Raw genomic sequence first — 18,498 nt, 5'->3', positions numbered from 1 at the left:
ACTGAAAAGCAGATTTTCCCAAGAATGGCTGGTACTGTGGTTGGTTTTAAACCCCCCCCCCCCTCCCCCCGCTAAGTCCCACATCAGTGCCTTTTGACAATCTCTTGGGACCATTTTGGTTGTCACAACTGGCATGGGGGTGCTACCACATCAGCAAGGCAGAGGGCAGAGATGCTGCTGGACGTCCTGCAGTGCACAAGACAACTCCCACATCAAAGAATCATCTGACCCAAAGCGGCAAGGATACAATGTGACAAAGCCCTGCTTCCCACTGATGTTTTGACCAAGAGTCAGTGGACTCTGGCTCCTGCTGATGCCGATGAGCTGGTCAGACTGTGGAGCTAGTGAAACCTGGCACGCCTGTCTGTCTTCTCACTTGTATTTTGTTTTCAATCATTCTTATCAATAATAATTTAGCCACAGAACTGAAGTGGTGAAGTTCTACTCTACCAATCAGAATGGGACTGAAAAACTGGTCACTAAGTAGTGCTCTCTATTGTTACGAAGTAAAAGGATATTTCGCCAGTTTGAGTCGAGAGTCAGTAGCCTCCATCAAAAGACAGAAGACAGAAATTTCTTGTACCAGACTTTAAAACACATGACTTATTAAATATTCAGTGAAAGTATATATTCTTTCTATTAGTTAACTTAGAGATTGGGAAAATGAAATGAATTTATAATCAAGGTTTTCTCTTGTTAGTAAAACTATAGGTAGTTAATTTTTTCCTTAAGTTCATTTGGACAATATGGGGTGTATAAAATTATTCACAAACTGTAAACACTACAATGACTTCTTTTTTGTCTCAGTACTTTCATACATAGTACTTGTGTATTTATAAAATATTGTTTTATACAACCAAGATTTTGAAAGTGACATTTCTGTGGCTATCCTTGAATACTACATATAAGTGTGATTACTTCTACAAATTATATCACATAGATGGCATCATACCAAATAGACTTTTCTGTTCTTTCTTATTTTTTAAACATCTTATTATAAAGTATTTCAATGACTGCAGAAATACAGCTTCATCACAGTTTTATATCCCTCTTATCCGTCATATATATCTAGTATCATCTATTTACGTTTTCAGTGGTTGTTAGGTATTTTTCATTTCGTATATATGTAGATGGGTAAGATACATGTAGGGTGTCCCAAAGATGTATACACGCACTTTGAATAATTATAAAGGCAGTGTTTATTAAAACACATTTTCAAAATTGAAATTTTGAAATTAAAGTGTGTATACATTTTGGGGGGACACCCTATATGTTTGTCTGAATATCAGTGTGTACAGATTTGTGCATTGTGAAGATTTTGATAGATACCTTTCTGCATTTTTTCAAATATACCTAGAGGTAAATTCTAGAAGACAAAGAAAAAATACTTTTATAAAGGCTTTCAGTGCATAATTTCTAATATCCCTTCAGAAACTTTACCCTTATTAGTATTCCCACAGTATGTAAGTATCCATTTGCCCAAAAAAAAAAAATCTTTCTGACAATGGATATTTTTTATTTTTGCAAAAATGATAGGAAGATAGAATTTCATTGCTGTTTGCCTTCACATGTCTTTCATCTCTACATGGTTATTATAAATGTGCATTATTCTTTGTAAACATCCTTGTCAGGCACGGTGCTCCTTTTTCTCATGGCGGAGGTGGGGTGGGGAAGGTGGAGTCACTTTTTCTTACTAATTGATGATAATCTGTTTACATACAAACACTTTCTTATAAATATTGTAATTGTTATCTTAAATTGATATTGTCTTTTAATAGTTTTTCAGATTTGATTTTGTATTTTGTTTTAGTTTATTTTCTATTGTGTTTTCAAGAGTCAAATTTGTCTGCTTTTTTCTTTGTTCTTTTTTTGTTATCATAGTTAGAAAGTCCTTTATTATCCCAAGGCCACAAAAATAAATAAATAAATAAATATATATATATATATATATATATATATATATATTTATCTAGTACAGATTGTGTCAGTCATATTCTCCCATTCATTGCACACTATTATTCTGATAAATAGAGGTCATCCCATACCCCAAGATAACTCCTCCCTCCTCTCCTTCCTTCCTTTCATTCTCATTTCTTTTATTCCCATTCTTAATACTTGTTTCTCTACTCCTTCCCTACAAATTAAAGTATGAAGTGTATTTTTATGTCCTACTCTGGTTCACCTTGACCTAGAGGGCTCCTACTAAATTCACTGCCTAACATGAGTCCCTTATGATTAGATATCACTGTATTTTAGCAACACTGTTATAGTAATAAAACTGACCAGGTATGAGATACCTACGTTTCTATCACTACACTGCATACTTTTTATACATTCTATTACAACACCTCGAGATAGACAGTATCTAAGTTGAAATATAAAGAGTCAGCATCTCAGAGAAATACTAAGTAAACAGGACTGGATGTACCATTACACACAATAACTAATAAAAGGAACCAAGACTCACCCCAGAGATGGTGACTCTAAAGCCGGCGCTCTTTTATTTACTTCTCTGTGCCTCTTAGAAAAATGAAAGCAAACAGAACCAAGGGGGTCCTGCAGATTTTCACAGACTAAATTGTGGGAAGAGAACCCCTTTTCTCCACCATCCCTTTAACATAACGTCAGGAGGTTCCAGCGCCCGGCGTTCCCCTTTCACAGCACCAGCTGACCCAGCGCCTCTCCCGGCTGCAGCGCGGGCCCAGGCCTGCGACGGCCGATGCTGCTTCTCACGGCGCAGATTCTAAACGCAGGCTCCTGCCGCTCTGAGTGCGGTTTCCAGGCCTAAGGCTTCTAGCAGCTTCAGTCTCCCCTCAATCTAGCGCATTTCAGGGCAGAGAGAGGTGTTATGCCAACAGTTCCCCCGAAAGCCTGGACGGTAGGAAGGGAGGCTGTGTCCGCAGTGGCAGGAGCAGGGCCACAGGCAGGCCCTTGAGACAGGCGCACTTGGGTCAGTCCCAGCCTGTCACTCACACCGTGTGATGCCGGGCACTTACAGAACTTCTCTTTTTCTATATACTTTAAGTAGGTAGAGTAATGTCTAAATCAAAGGTGATGTTGGAGGAAATTTAACAAAATTAAAGTGCCTGGTACATATTAAGCATTAAGTAAATAATTATGTTCTTGCTGACATTGTTATTATTATCAATCATCATCATCATCATCAGAGTGGACAACTGTGATATGCTAGCTAGGCATATCCATATATTTTACAGATAAAAGACAGAATATGAAAATAAATTTGGAAAATATTTTTAAACCAGGAGGATATTTTCTTGTCACATTGACTCCTCTATGGAAGGCCATGCTAATTCCAGCTTCCCTAAAAGTATATTTCAAGTACCAATTCTATGATCTTGGTGTCCTAAGAGTCACATTTGTCTGCTTTCAGGTATATAAAATTTCTTAATTTAATAGGCTACAGAAGAAGATGTGCTTATTCAAAGGTACATATCTATGAAAGGGGGAAATATGCAATTTTAGTACAACAGGGCATTGGAAGAATTTTTAAAATTGACATTATAAAATTCAATTTTAATAATATGTAAAACTTGGAAGTTCCATCAGAAAGCCAGTAAAAAGTACGTATGAGTTACTGCTAATTTTAGAGGATTTTTCTGTCTTTTAAAACTCTAACCTTCAAGTCAATTAAAACTATAAAGCACTTTGTTGCTATTTAGATTCTTTACTCTCCTCTGCAAACAGGGTTTTGTTAGTAGAGGGTTTGGACCTCTTATCTCTAGTTAAGCCTGAGAAAGAGGAGAGAAGACTAATGTAGCTCTGTTACTTTTCATTTGAAAGATGTGTTGATGATAGCTGGAGAGCAAAGAGATTAAAACCTTCCAAATTGCTGCTTTGGAAATACATAATTTACACTTTACAAATTCCCTGGACTGATGAGGAATACTTTTAGTGTGTCATCATGTCTACACAACCTGGACAGAGAATTGCTATATATTCTCAAGTCATACACTTCTAGAAACTACCAAAATTTCCTACTTGGAAATGCGTTTGCTTGCCTTCATTAGTGTGCAAGGTGAATATTTTTCTAGCCAGAAGGCCATGTTTTCACATTTCTCTCTGCTAACTACATATTTCCCTAAGCACATTTCAATTGCTGTGTCTTACACTGCAAAGCTCTAAGTGACCAGGACTATGAATTATACAATAAGTCCTTCCTGAACATGAATAATTCTTGGATGCAGAAGACTCTAAATCTTCCCTGGCAACACTGGTTTTCTATGATATATTTTCTGTGCCTATTTTAACATTCAATATACTTAGTATCTTTTTAAGCCTGATATTGTTTCTCCTAACTCAACCAGGGCCAGGCACCTGTCTCAAGGACCACCCATCCCACAAGTTACCTAGAAACTCAAGATAGCCCCTGGAAAGAGTTTTAACCATAGGAAGAAACTTATTTTGTTTGGTCAATCAAACTGGCTGTCTCCACAAAATGTTCTGGAAAATTTCAAGAGGACTTAATCAAGAGTGTGAATATTACCAACCTGCAATATTAGCAGAGATGTCATAAATGTGCATCCATTCAACAAACGCTGCTGCTGCTAACACTGATAGTGGCATTGGTGATGATGATGGTCACTGAAGTTTGACCAGTTAACTATGTGCTGCTTCTTAACAAATATTAACTCATAAGCTTCATGATAATTCTTTGGTGTGAGCAGGTCCATTTTAAAAATAAGCAAACTGAGACACTGAGAAGTTAACTTGTTCAATGTCAACAGTTTTAAGTGGCAAAGTCAGGATTCAAACTTAGGAGTTTGGCTCCAGAAATTGTGTTCTCTTTCTTCGAATTATCTTAGAATCAGAAATCTGGAGACATGTCCAGGGATGACATTCAAAAACGCCCTGTTTCTTAAAAGTACCTGATCTTTATAGAGTTGATGACTCCACCTTGAGGGAAATGCCTATGTTCTATGTCTATTCATATTTACATGGGATTTCAACCAAGTCATAGATATGTATATTGTTATAGCCTATGCAGCTCATTATAAGAAATACATAATCACATTTCTAAAGAATAAATGTAAGTTAATAAGCACTCACTTATTAAAAATATACATATACTTAGGCCTAGATTTAGATTGTGGTACTTTCAGCGTGCAAAGGTAATTTTTAGCATATCAGAGGATTATTTAAAATAATATTTTCTTCTGAGCTCCTTTTTCTCCCTTACTTGTTATATTATACATTGTCTTTAATGGGCAAAGTAGTAAATATTTATGTTTCACCAGAAACTAATAATTCAAAGTCATTTTATTTATATATTATAAATATTTAACATTAAAAAAATAGGGTTTTTTTCAATGATAAATTCAGAGAATGGGCAGAAGGGCAGCACTTAGTAGCCAGACGTCTATCACAAAAACCTCTAAACCCAAAAAGGCGAAGGATCACCTAAGCAAGAGCCTCAGAATTTTTTTCCAAATGACTGTCACACGTGGGCAATTATTTACTAAGACACTATTTTTGAAAAATAAGAATTATCCTATTTATTTTGTAGACAAATTATATGTTAGATACAAATGCTGTATCTGAAACCACTCTCTTCCCCCAATTTTTAAGTACATTTTTTCCCCAAAGCACATTTATGATCAACATCATTTATTCATTCATTCATTCAATAAATATTTATGGCATATTTACAATGTGCCCAGCACTGTTTAAGTATGGAGAATATACAATGAAGAAAAAAAGATCCAAATCATTGCCTTCATTAAATTTACTACCTAGTAGGCGGACTATAGTTGGGGTTGCAGTTCAAGCAGGGTGGTCAGAGGTGGCCTTCCAAAAAAGATGAGTGTCAAATGAGTAAGTATGTCAGCAAAGAGATTTGGGAAGGGTGAGGTCTAAAGCTAGACATAAAGCGATCAATGTCTTTGAAGAAAAAATATGGTCTCCTCATAATATATAAAACCTCACTGTATGTTAGGAAAGCTGTAAATTTGCAATGGAAAACTCTGCATGTAAGATGACTTCCAGTCTAGCTTGTAAATTTCCTATCTGCCCACCTGACATCTCCGTTTGGTTGTCTAATATACGTTTTAGATTACACATATCCAAGATCAGTTTCTGATCTTCCACCATTGCAATCTGCTCAATTCAGTCTCCCTTATGTCAATATGAATGGCAAGTCCACATTCCCAATCCTCCAGCCACAAACCTTGAGTTGCCCTTGGCTTCTTTCTCTCTCCCACACAGGGTCTAACTCTTCGGCATCTTCATCTGACTCACCCATCACCCTATGTGCTCGGTGAACATCTCTGAACCTCTCCATTTCCCGTCAGCTTGACTAAACTTTAGATGAGCTGCTTCCTGACTCCAGGCCCCTGATCTCCCTTTCCCGAAAGCATGTGCTTTACATAACTTTTATCACCGTAAATTCTTTTTTTGCCCCTTTGAAATATAAATACATTTAAATGCTGTTTGCCAGTTTCACAACCCAGGACTATCTTTCTCAAGGACCAAGGAGCCATCCCCTTGAGACACAATATCTCCAGTCTCTGTGGGAGAGCAGGAGCCTAACTTTAAAGGCCGCCTGGCTCCAAGGTATGAGAGGCCTCCTGTCATCAAGACAGAGAAAATTCACTTTTCCTTTGGGTAAAGCCAATTAGCAAACACAGATGGCCTATGATCCCCCTCACCTTGTCTCTGAAAAATCTTTAGCCCTTTGTTTCAGCAGAATGGAACCCAAACTGAGCTCTGGTCTCTTTCCCCTCTTAGTTATTCATTCATTCATTATTATTAATTATTAATACTGTTGGATAAAGTCTTCCTTCTCTGTTTAACTTTGTCCAGGAAAATTTTCCTTTGAAAGTAGAGAGAGTGGAGGTGATGAAAAAATAGACAAGTTTAGTTGTGCAACCAGATGCATAGAAAGGCAGAAGGAATATTTATGGGGTAAGACCGACGCACCCGGGCTCTGAAACAGCGAGTGCCACGGGTGTCTGTGAGTCATCTGAGAGGAAGCTGCCAGGCCTACGGACATGCGGCCAGAGCTCAGGACACAGGCTTGCCTACATGGTACTTGAAGCGTTAGGGCTGCATGAGAGCGTACAGGAAGGGTGGGGAGAACTAGAGAACCACGGGGCTCACACCAGAACTCTAGTGCATCCTAATGCTTAACAAGTGGGGAGAGAGGAAATAATGAAGTACTGCGAATGAGCGCTCAGAAAGACAGGAAAGCAGAGTTATTGCCAAACGCACCACTGAAATGATAGAAACTAATGAGGAGAGAATGCGCTGCCTAGTGTATTACCACTGAATAATGTGATTTAATCCAGGTTTGCCCCAGCTGTGTTTTCCACAGTAACCTAAACCAAATTATATCATAAAGAAGGTAATGAGATCATGTCTCCCTATATGCTGTAGGGTAATTCAGTACAAATTTGACTTATTGAGTGCATTCTGATGATAAATAGTGCCTATTAAAATGCTTCCAATTTCTAAAATAAACCACCCTACCATGGCACATTTTCCATTGTCAGGATAGAGAATATTCAGCTAACTGCATGCTGCAAAGTAGCAACGAGAAAGTTTCCCCATCACCGACATGAAGTTAGTGTGCTCGTGGCTTTTGCATTTTTTTTTAACATGAATCATCTACAGTATTTTAAGATTTGATGTTTTCATTTCATTTGCTGCTGTTGACGTTTTGAGGTTGTGTTCAGTCACCTAGGCAACTGTTCTTATTTCCGCCATAATTTACTTCTGTTTATAGAGCTTATGTCGATTTGATGAGCGCAAAGATAGTTTTTAAGACAGAGCAGGTTTACAAACTATTTGCTCTTAAGTGGATATTATATTAAAAATATGACAAATCTTAGTCTTCATACAAATAAAGACGATATGTTTAATTATTTAATTTGGATCATCAATAAAGAGAAATAATGTATGATTTAAAAGGTGACATTACATTATCATGCTGAAATACAGCTACAATTGAAATGATAAACATTTGTTTTATTTTTAATATTACATTTCATTAAACTGAATTTTAGCAATTAGAGACCGCAGCTTCAGATACCCTCAAATAAAAAACTGGCCTTACACAGTCCTAAAATGAGTTCCCTTTTCACTTCTCATCTGCAGGACACTGTGAGCAAAGTTTAAACTGTGTGAGATGCAAACAAAATCCCTGATTTAGTTTTTAGGCCTTATTAGCTTTCAAGTTATGTCGGTAGAGGGAAAAATTACTAGAATATACAGGGTGCCCCCCCCCCCAAAAATGTATACACACTTTAACACCTGATAGCTCAATTCTGAAAATGAAATGTAGTTTAATAAACACTGCCTTTATGATTATTCAAAGTGTTTGTATACATTTGGGGGGGGGGGGCACCCTATGTATTCCTCATGGACAAGTCAAGAGAAGGAAAAAGTGATTTTAAATGACTACTTGCAAAACTGTCTTCAGCATGTGTCTTACAAATATTAGAATGGCCTGTTTTTCTTTTTTTTTAAGAGTTTGTATCATAAAACCAGGCAATTAAAGCCCTGTATAACTTGTTGAGGGTAACTCGGGACTCTAAGAAACCAATGGAACACCAAGCTACCAAAACCTCCCAATGCTAGGCCAGGCTTTCAATAATAAAGAAAATAAAATGACAATTATTGGGTCCAATTTCCTGTTTTATCCCACTATCAAGAGTTGCTTTTTGTGATCACTATTTCATTTCTACATTATTTATGTGACTATACATCTACATAAAAGCACCAGTATCATTAAGGATATCACACTAATGCCATCTCCTTTTAACCTCTTAAAGCAGTTCATGACAAGTCCCTCCCCTGAGGAAAACATAACTTCTAAAAACTTTTGCTAATAGAATGTCTAGGATGTCAAAAATGTTTAGCACCTCAAAACCAGGCAACCAAAGTAATCTCATATCAGAAGAGATTTGTATTACAAAGCTCCCTGAGCTTCTCAAAAGGAAGTCAAAGTACAACACTAGCATACTCAAGTCTGCACTTACCATGAAATTCATTTTTATAAAAATCAAAATTTATTGAGCATTTCTTATATGAAAAATTTACTTTAGTTCCTGGCATATATCTAGATTAATCTTCAAAAACACATAAAATAGATACTATCATTATTATCACAATTTTTCAAGTGATAAAACTAAAAGTTAAAAATAAAAACTAACTTTCCCAGAGCCTTATGGATAGTAATTGGTGGAACCCACATTTGAACCAAGTCCATACTCTTAACTTCTACATTATATGCTAGAAACGATGAGTCACTTGGTCACTGATTTCATTCACAAATTCTCTTTCAAACTATTTTATTAAGAGTCTTTCTAAATCCAAAATTGTCCCCCAGGTAGGCTTTTGGAACATACTTTTAGTTGCCAACTTGCTGACACTTCAGCAATTTCCTGAGTCTCTCTTGCTACTGTGGCCCCTATTGCCAACAACAAACCAGGGACATTTTCTAGAAGTTAGAAATACTGCCTGGAATGAAATATCACAGAAGCCAATGTGATGAGAGATTGACAGAGAAGTAACTGCCTCTATCTTATGGATTCTATGCTTGGAGACCTCAGATTGCTGTCCTACTTGTTACTCCACTACATCAAGACAAAGCGATCCACCAGGGATACTGTCAGGGTCTGGGCATCACTATATAGTTTTCAATGGTAATCAACAAACTGATGTTAGTGACGGGGATTGCAGTATTGGGACATTTAGAAATCTGTGAGGCTTACACAGATCTGATACTAAGGTTTATGGTCTTCAGTTTTACGAGTCTTCTTTCTAGTACAGAAATTATGGTATCAACTCTATAATACTGACTGTAGCAAGAGTCAGGCAATGAGATTGTAAGGGATGTTGAGATTCTACCCAAGCTTACAAGTGTGCTATATGGGACAAAGTGTGGTTGGTGCCAGAAGACCTGGACTATGGTCCCCGTCTACCTGACTTATCCAAACTACTGAAACAGTTTTGAGACTAATTAGTAAAATCAAGAAAAAAATTAAAAAACAAATTTAGGGCGTTGGTCAAATAAGACACCAATTTAAAGATATTCTGTAAACTATAAAGTGTAACTGTTTAGAAAATATCATTTAGCATGTATTTAATATAATCTTTTAGGACTTACAAAAAACTTATCAATACTTTTAGGAGTTTGACTATTTTAATAGGAGTTTATTTTCATGTATCTTTCAAATTTAAGTTTTTAACATAAAAGATATATTTTTTCCTTGCTAAGAGCATGACAATTGTTTTTAATAGTTCTTTGAAGAATGATCTCTAAACCCGTAGCAAACTCACACTCCTGTATTTTATTCACTGTGGAATGCCTGATCACTGGTTATAACCACAGTATCGGTCCAGTGAGTATTCCTGTTTAGTAATTAAGGTAGTGACTAATTTCTACTGCTGTTCCTCGGCCACATCATAAGGCATGCACCATTGGTCCTTTAGTATTTCCACTCTCATTGACTGTGGACTCTAAACCATTATTTGTTGGTTTCAGACCTTTACAATGCCCAGTGGCATTTTCCACTGATGACAGCAATAACAGATGATGTTGGGCCAAAGCTACTGGGAGTGAAATGCAGAGAGCAAAATGATAATAAATAACTGTCACTCCATTACTAAACAGTTTCTAAAATTGGTTCTAGCGCATGTTCGATATAGCAGAGTCTACATAATACAAGAACCAGAAAAGGCATTTACTTCTTAGTAACAGAAGCAAACAAAAAGAACCCAAACACTTGTCTTGTGCAGTGACCAAGAATCCCTCATTGATCATGGCATAGGCATTCATATAATTCTCAACAGATCCCACTTCAAAAAATTTTGGTATCTTCTCAATTTGTTGGTACCTGGCAAAGGTGTCATAGGTACACTCAGACTAATGAAGACAAAGTTTAGAAATGCTGGGTAGGATACAAACATAAAATCCTGAAACATATGAATATATTCTAAACACAGGTGTAATTATAAGAAATATGGAGCTATATAAGATGCCTGGGAGAGATCATGAAACCTGCCTAAACATGATCTTGGTTCTGGTCAGGTGATATGGGTAGGGGACAGATCTGAGCTATCCTTCCTGGCCAGCAATCTCATAAACTTCAGGTATGAGAATGGAAACTCACGACATAGATATTCAGTAAGAGGATGTTACTGTTGTTAACTTGTTCATACTATACGATAATTACTCTTTAAATTGCTCCTCCCTTTTTCAGGCCACTGTAACATCCTTTATTCTGTTCTCTTTCCTTCCATCAATGGTGTATCATGTTTGTTGTAATGATGATTATTGGTTTGCTCTTTAGTAAAGGATTCATTCTACTAACTCTATGACCTATGTGAACTGACAGGTGGTAATCACCAAGGTTCTTAGTCTGAAGACATGATCCACTTACTAGATAAGTTATATAAATCTGAGCCTCAGCAATCTTGTTAGTAAAACCTAGAAAATAATATCAATATATCAGAGTTAATGTGATCATTAGGTAGCATATTTAAAGAGACTACCTTTCTTTGTTTCTCCCCAAAAGCAGAGTCTAAGAATGAAAAGTAGTTTATTCTGGGAATAGATCTTAGGAAATAGAACTGGGAGACTGGGAAGAATGACCCAGGAAATAAAGACCAATGCACGATATACTATCAGTCTAGTCAATGCTGTAGGAAGAATTGGGGCTTGATCCCCCAGGGATACTTTTGAGGACCTGTGGAAAATGAACTTCAAAATGACCCATCCAAGGAATGGAGGAGTATTGTGCAAGGTTTGCTCTGTGGGGTGTTAGTGCCTCACACAAGGTTGTGTATGTATTAGAATATCTGAGCAGCTTCCCAGCAACTGCAGGGAAGCTTCAAGGCAGCAGGCGAATAAAATCTAAGCTATTTGCAATGTATGCAGGGAGGTTTATGAAAGCAGAGGCTGGCCAGGTTGAATAAAATGTCACTCCCAGTTGATGGTCAGAGATCTACTCATCACCAGACAGTGGTAAGCTGTCACCTACGGTCATTCCCAATGAACTGGATCATCAGGGAAATGCACTCAGTGCAACAGAGATCTTTGATTCAAAGAAGTTTCAGGGTAATTTCCACAAGGTTAGAAACAATGGCCTCTGTAAAAGATTCTAAAGATCCAGGACCACGGAGATCAGCAGCTTCAGAACCTACAACGGTCAGGTGGCCGTCTAGCTGGCCTATAATCCCATCCAAGAACAAAATGCAAATGAAAATAAGAAGCAGCAACTTATATCTTCTTAGCACATAGTGTTAAAGTTTATTACACACTCTCACATGCGGTATCGTCTTTGGTGTTACCAGTGGTTCTGTGACACAGTATGCTATTCTCATTTTCCAGATAAAGAATTTTAAACTTTCTAAGTTTGAAGCGTCTTAACCAAGGGTTTGTCATCTTCATGTGATAAACCAGAATGAGAACCAAGGCGTGTTTGTTCTAATCCTATCATCCTAAAAGTTGCCTTTATTTTAACAAAATATCCCTGTCAATTCCTTTGAAAGCTAACACCTACCTGCCACTTCTAGTCACTCAGCAGCAGCCCAAGTGAATCACTCACTTCATTGAAAGTGAGAGCAGTTTACCATTAACAATATTTATTAATTTTTAAAAACATGTGTTTCTTAATTTCAGAGAGAAGAAGGGAGAGGGAGAGACAGAGAGATAGAAACATCAATGATGAGAGAGGATCATTGATCAGCTGCCTCCTGCAGGACCCCTGCTGAGGATCGAGCCCACAACTCGGGCATATACCCTGACCGGGAATTGAACCATGATCTCCTGGATCATAGGTCGATGATCCAGAGCCACACCAGCTGGGCAGCAATGTTTATTTTCAATTTCATTGCCATCTGTAATGTTTGATCTCTTTCAAGGAGGCCAACTAGAAGGAAACTATCTCCAGATGCTCTGTGCCCCCAGACAGTTCCCAACATGAACTGGTTTCTAGAGATCTGATAAATAATCCAAATACTCACCAAGAAATGGAAACTCAAGAAAAGCAACATTTCTGATAAAACAAAAGTGTTGTGACATATATATACCAGTCCTAGGTTTTCTGAAGATTTGAAAATATGTAACTTAATTAAATTTATCTTTTCCCATTCATCTCCAAATTTCAGGTCACTGAATTTAACTAATTCAATAATAATAGTAATAATGATAATTCTACTATTGCTACAACTTCTATGAGTAATAATAACTGATTATTGAGAACTTACTGTGAGCTAGGTATTGTGTTAAGTGCTCTATTAGTTAACTTAGTTAATTCCCACAATAATCCTTTTATAGAATACTATTATTATCCTCGCTTTAGAAATAAGAGAACTGAGGCAGAGAAAGGCTCAGCCACTGTGTTATACCGCCTGGCTTTCGGACCGCAGTTTTGTAGGCTGGTCGGCAGTTGCAAGCTGTTGGTGTCTAGGAAACCAATTCACAGATTCCTAAGTGGTGGGTGTAAGTCAGTCAAGTTCAGTATCTCAGGGTAACTGAGAAACTGATTGACATCTTTGGGGGGGGGGAGGGGGAGAGGGGGAGGGGGAGAGGGAGAGGGAGAGAGAGGGAGAGAGAGAGAGAGTGTGTGTTGAGGGTGGGGGCAGAAAAGGGAATTGCAGGAAGGAAGAAAAGTAGAGGAGTATTGCCTCAGTTTTTTTTTCCCCTAGAAGTTCAGAATACATTTACAACTCCTTGTTTCTCTTTTCTGCTCTAAACAAACATGCACACGTCCCACTTTCATACCCCCGTGGCTGCTGTGAAGACCAGGAGCGCTCGGAGGCGGCCCGCCCCCTGACCAGCCTCCCTGTGCTCTCCGGGTGGAGGGACTCACCCCCTCACGCTGCTGACCCTGCATTCGGGGCTCTCCTCCCTGACTCTGCAAAACCAGCTCCAGGTCCGGAGTCCCCCCTTTGAGAGGCTGCCCGGATGGACCAGGAAAGGGCACAGGACACACGTCCCCCCAGGGAGGTGACATACCCGGTCAGTTTTTCCTTCCGTCTGAAGGCTGGTGTGACTGCGGACCTCAAGGTCCTCTTCCAGGTCAGAAACATCCTCCAGCTCCTCTGGGGTCTGTGAACAGAAAGCAAAACATTGTTGGTGAGAACACAAAAGGGAAAACAGTCTGGCAGGAAACAGAGACCAACATGACCCAGCAATTCCACTCCGAGGCATATATACCCAGGAGAAAGGAAAACATGTCCACCAAAAACTTGTAAACCAATGCTCATTGCAGCATCAATCCTAATAGCCAAACAATGGAAATGTGTCAAACATATCTACACTGATAAATGCATAAACAAAATGTAGTAAATTCAAACAATGGGATGGCGTTTGGCCATAAAAACAGATGAAGAACTGACACATGCTGCAACATGGGTAAAACTTGAAAATATTATGCTAAGTGAAATAAGTAAATTAATTACAAAAGACTACATATTTGTGATTTCATGTACGTGCTATGTCTAGCATACAGATCTACAAACAAAACTTTGATTTGCGGACCCTAAAGAAAGAGTGTGGGTCCGGAGGGAGTGGGCAGCAACTGCTAATGGGTATGTGGTTACTCTTTGGGGTGATAACAATGTTCTGGAATCAGATGGTGGTAATGGTCACACAAGCTTGTGCATATACTAAAAAACACTGAATTTCACACTTTAAACTGTTGAAATTAATGGTGTATGAATTACATCCTAATAAATGTTTTAATTAAAATTTATTGGGGTGACATTGGTTAATAAAATTATATAGGTTTCAAGTGTACAATTCTGTGATACATCATCTGTACACTGCATTGTGTGTTTACCACCCGAAGTCCAATCCCCTATGTTACCATATATTTGACTCCCTTCACCCTTTACTACCCAAACCCCCCACTGCTTTTTCCCTCTGGTATTCGCCATACTGTTATCTGTGTCTGTGAGTTGTTGTGTGTGTGTCTGTCCTGTTTGTTCATTTGTTGCTTTCAGTTTTACATCCTAATAAATTTTGAAAGAAAAAGAGAGCAAAACTGATCAGAAGGAAGTTTTTCTCTCAGTGAGTGGCGATTTGGCTAAGCAGCATGTGGTTACCGCAAACCAAGGTGTTCGTAGGTGAATGGAATGGTTATCATGAAAGCCATATGACATCGAAATGCCACTAAAAATTATTGAGAAACTACATTTTCTAAGAACTTAATAACAATTTAATATGATCTTCAGTACCTATTCTAAATAGTTAACCTCCTTCCATTCCTTTTTTTCCCAATTTCAGCTTAAGCGTCTCTTTGTTCAGAGGTGTCTTGGGCAGGAACTCCCTAGGCTGGGCTGGGCTCCTCTGCCAAGCCTTTCCTTACTCCCTCTACTTTTACCCTCATAACCCTAATCATACTTTACTGTATTCTTGTTTGGGGAATCAGGCAGCCAATTGTTGGACTGTCTACTCTGTGGGGTAAGGACTAGGTCTGCCCTGCTCACCATCACATCACCACAACCTAGCACAGACATGCTTTTGAATGAATGAAGCAAAATTACCAGTGAGAGCCAAAACTACAGCTGGATATGAGCAAAACGAAACACAGCAGCAGCAACAAACACTTGTTCCAACTGTACCTTTACTGTGCTTCCATCTTCTGTATTTCAAAGTTAAATGTTTTGTTTTGTGGTGGTTTGTTTTTTCTAGTTCAAAGTTTTCATTCCCTTAGTCTCAATGGGGAAATAATTTAAAGAAATCAGTCCTTATTGCAAAAGCAAGTAAAAGTATTTAACAAGAATTAACTTAATGTTTGTCTTAGTTGACACAGTCTCAACATTAAACCACGATTCCTTTGCTACAAAGCCCTGGTGAGAAATCTACAATACGAACATTTAGGTTTCCTGAAAAATAACCAAAGGCGAAGTGAAAGATCTTTTACATACACCTGGCTGCTAACGACCTGCAAAGAGGCAGCACCTGCCTCCTCAGGGCAGCTCCGGTTTCCCTTAAACCTTGCATTGCACACAGGCCCTTTGTTTATTTTCAGAGCTGTAAGAGGCTTCCTTCCCCGGGGATGGGAACACAATGATTAGTTCACATTGTGGAGCAACACTATCAATTTCATAACCACAAATGGCCTGAGATTCTCTCTTATCTCACGGATCTTTAACCAGCACATTCTTTGTTGTCTAACACTTGCAGTGAGCATCACCTCTTTGCATTTATTTCAGCTTACTCCTGTGGGACATTAACATCCCCCTTTTACCAAGGCCTCCAATATGCTAAGAAATTGTTATCTATATGTTGATCTCGATATGCAGTCCTCCTTTGCTGCTAAGATCACAGAGCAATTTACTCTCCCCTCTTAGGTATTAATAACATGAGTTCACACTGTGGAACTTCTGCACAGTCACATCTTTCTTATTAGCCATCTGTGTGTATTCTTCCCACAGCGTGCTTGAGAAAGGATCTTTGCAATTCCCCTCCATGACCCACCACCAGCCTCTGTAACATCTGAATAAACTCAGTTGATCAAATTCCCTTTCTTGGGTCTTGTTTTGCAGCTGAAGGCTGTCTGGTGCCCCGACTGTGACCTGTTTCATATAAGTGTCTCCTTTATTACTTGGGTGGTACTCTGTGAGGTAGTGATATATAACTTCACCATCAATTCCAATGTTTTATTCAACCCCAAAATAAAGTTACTTAACAGAAACTAAGAACAACTGCTGCTGTCAGAAGTCACAAGTACCATTTTTGTTGGTGATACTGCAGGGAGGGAAAAGGCTCCCATTTACGCCCAGGTACTTCTGTGCTTTTCTTTGTCTTGAACCCACTAATAGTTTTCCTGCTAAGCCACCACACTGACCTCTTTTTTTTCATGAACAAAATCAATGGGGGAGTGTTGGAAACACTTGCTGGCAGCATTCTGCAATGCAAGTGGCTGGATGGCATTGAAAAATAAAATGTTAAATATACAATATTATCATTTAAATTAAGTGGAAACTAAGAAAAGAATAGGAATACTCCAATCATTTATAGGATGATACATTAACTCCTTCAGGACTGAAGACAAATAATAATAGAAAGAGCAGATATGTTTAAAAGAGGCAGGGGGAGGATGGCTACCCTATTGTACACTTACTGGAAACATCAGGGGGAACACTTTGTAAAGTATATGATTGTCTAGCGCCTATGCTGTATTCCTGAAATTAACACAAAATAATATTGAATGTAAACTATAATTGAAAAATAAAATTTTAAAAACAGCTTGTTTTTACTCATCTGGTGACATTAGAAAGTTAAACATCTGGAAATGTACTGGGGTAGAGCGCATCTGTGTGTGAATTGTGTGTGTTTCTAATCGATATTCATTATGTGGGAGGGGAGACTATCTTACAGGCAGAGACATGTGGTAGAAAAACCCTATATTGTTGATTAATAGAGACTTGAATTTGAATTCTGGTCCTTCAATTAGTCATTATGGGACTTTGAACATTTGTGTAACCTTTTAAACTTTGGTTTACTAAGGATCAAATTTTAGATAATACCTTATCCTGAAGTTTGTTTTGACACTAAATTGTACCAACATGCTTTAAGTAAGAGCTTGGCCCACAGACATGCCTGGGGTGCAGCAAGTGTGTTTCTTACTGTCTGTTGCTTCCTCCCTTCTTCCTTTACCATCCTGTCCCCCGTCTCATCACACTGTTTTGTATTTCTTGAATAAAACTTTGGTGGAAATTGGGATGCCTTTCTTATAATCCAAATTTATTATCCTGGATTGATACGGTTCTTAGTAGCTGCCTCTAGTTACATTCGTCTGACTTGTAGGCCACTGTGCTAAACAGGATTTATTATAATTCCACATGCACTGCTTTCTTCTAAATCCCAAATAAAGATCTCTTTCAATCTGACTGAATCACGGATTAGAATAAAATTATTTTTTAAACTGTCATCTGCAATGATTTACTCTAACATAGGAATGATGAAACTAACTCCTCTAAGCAGAGCTGCCCCTAAACAAGACCAAGAAAAAGTTGTCCAATTGTTCGTGAAAAGGGTGTTAGCAAACTCAGTAATTACTCATTTTTCATATTAGAATTCAGGAAAACTATTTTGTATTTTGCTATTTTAACTCTTACTTACTGTGAAGCCTAGGCATCCTAAAGAGATTTGAAATAAGCTTAATTTCCTCATCTGTAAAATGGCAAAAAATATAACCCCCAATTCTTAGGGTTACTGTGAAGATAAAATAATATGATGGACTGGAACATTACTCAGTTACTAGAAAATACTAATGCTTCAATATTGCTTATGATTACTATTATTATAAGATGTCATTTTATTTGTGCAAATAAAGACCAAGAACAAGTATAGAACTTGAAAATATTTAGGCTGAGGTTTTTATATAAAAACTGGAGTTGCAATTAACAGTGACACATTAACCTTCAGGATCACAGTAAATTGGTGGTTTTAATATATGTAAAATATATATATTACTGCAGTAGAAATAACTGCATTGATATTGTATTTTTTCCCCTCAAGGA

General features: G+C 37.9%; 1 protein-coding gene across 2 annotated transcripts in view; it reads right to left on the bottom strand.

The window, feature by feature from the left end:
• Positions 1-18,498, bottom strand: part of CTNNA3 (catenin alpha 3) — a 1,199,527-nt gene that overhangs the window by 96,915 nt on the left and 1,084,114 nt on the right. For both annotated transcript variants that reach the window (XM_081158218.1, XM_081158219.1), the window contains exon 14: positions 13,982-14,074. In XM_081158218.1, the coding sequence (XP_081014344.1) occupies positions 13,982-14,074 (93 nt within the window). The remainder of the gene's footprint in view (positions 1-13,981; positions 14,075-18,498) is intronic.

The sequence above is a fragment of the Miniopterus schreibersii genome (assembly GCF_964146895.1).
Source record: "Miniopterus schreibersii genome assembly, chromosome: 14".
Lineage (NCBI taxonomy): Eukaryota > Metazoa > Chordata > Mammalia > Chiroptera > Miniopteridae > Miniopterus > Miniopterus schreibersii.
The sequence above is the reverse complement of the archived record's forward strand: the minus strand, read 5'-3'. Positions and strand labels throughout refer to the sequence as shown.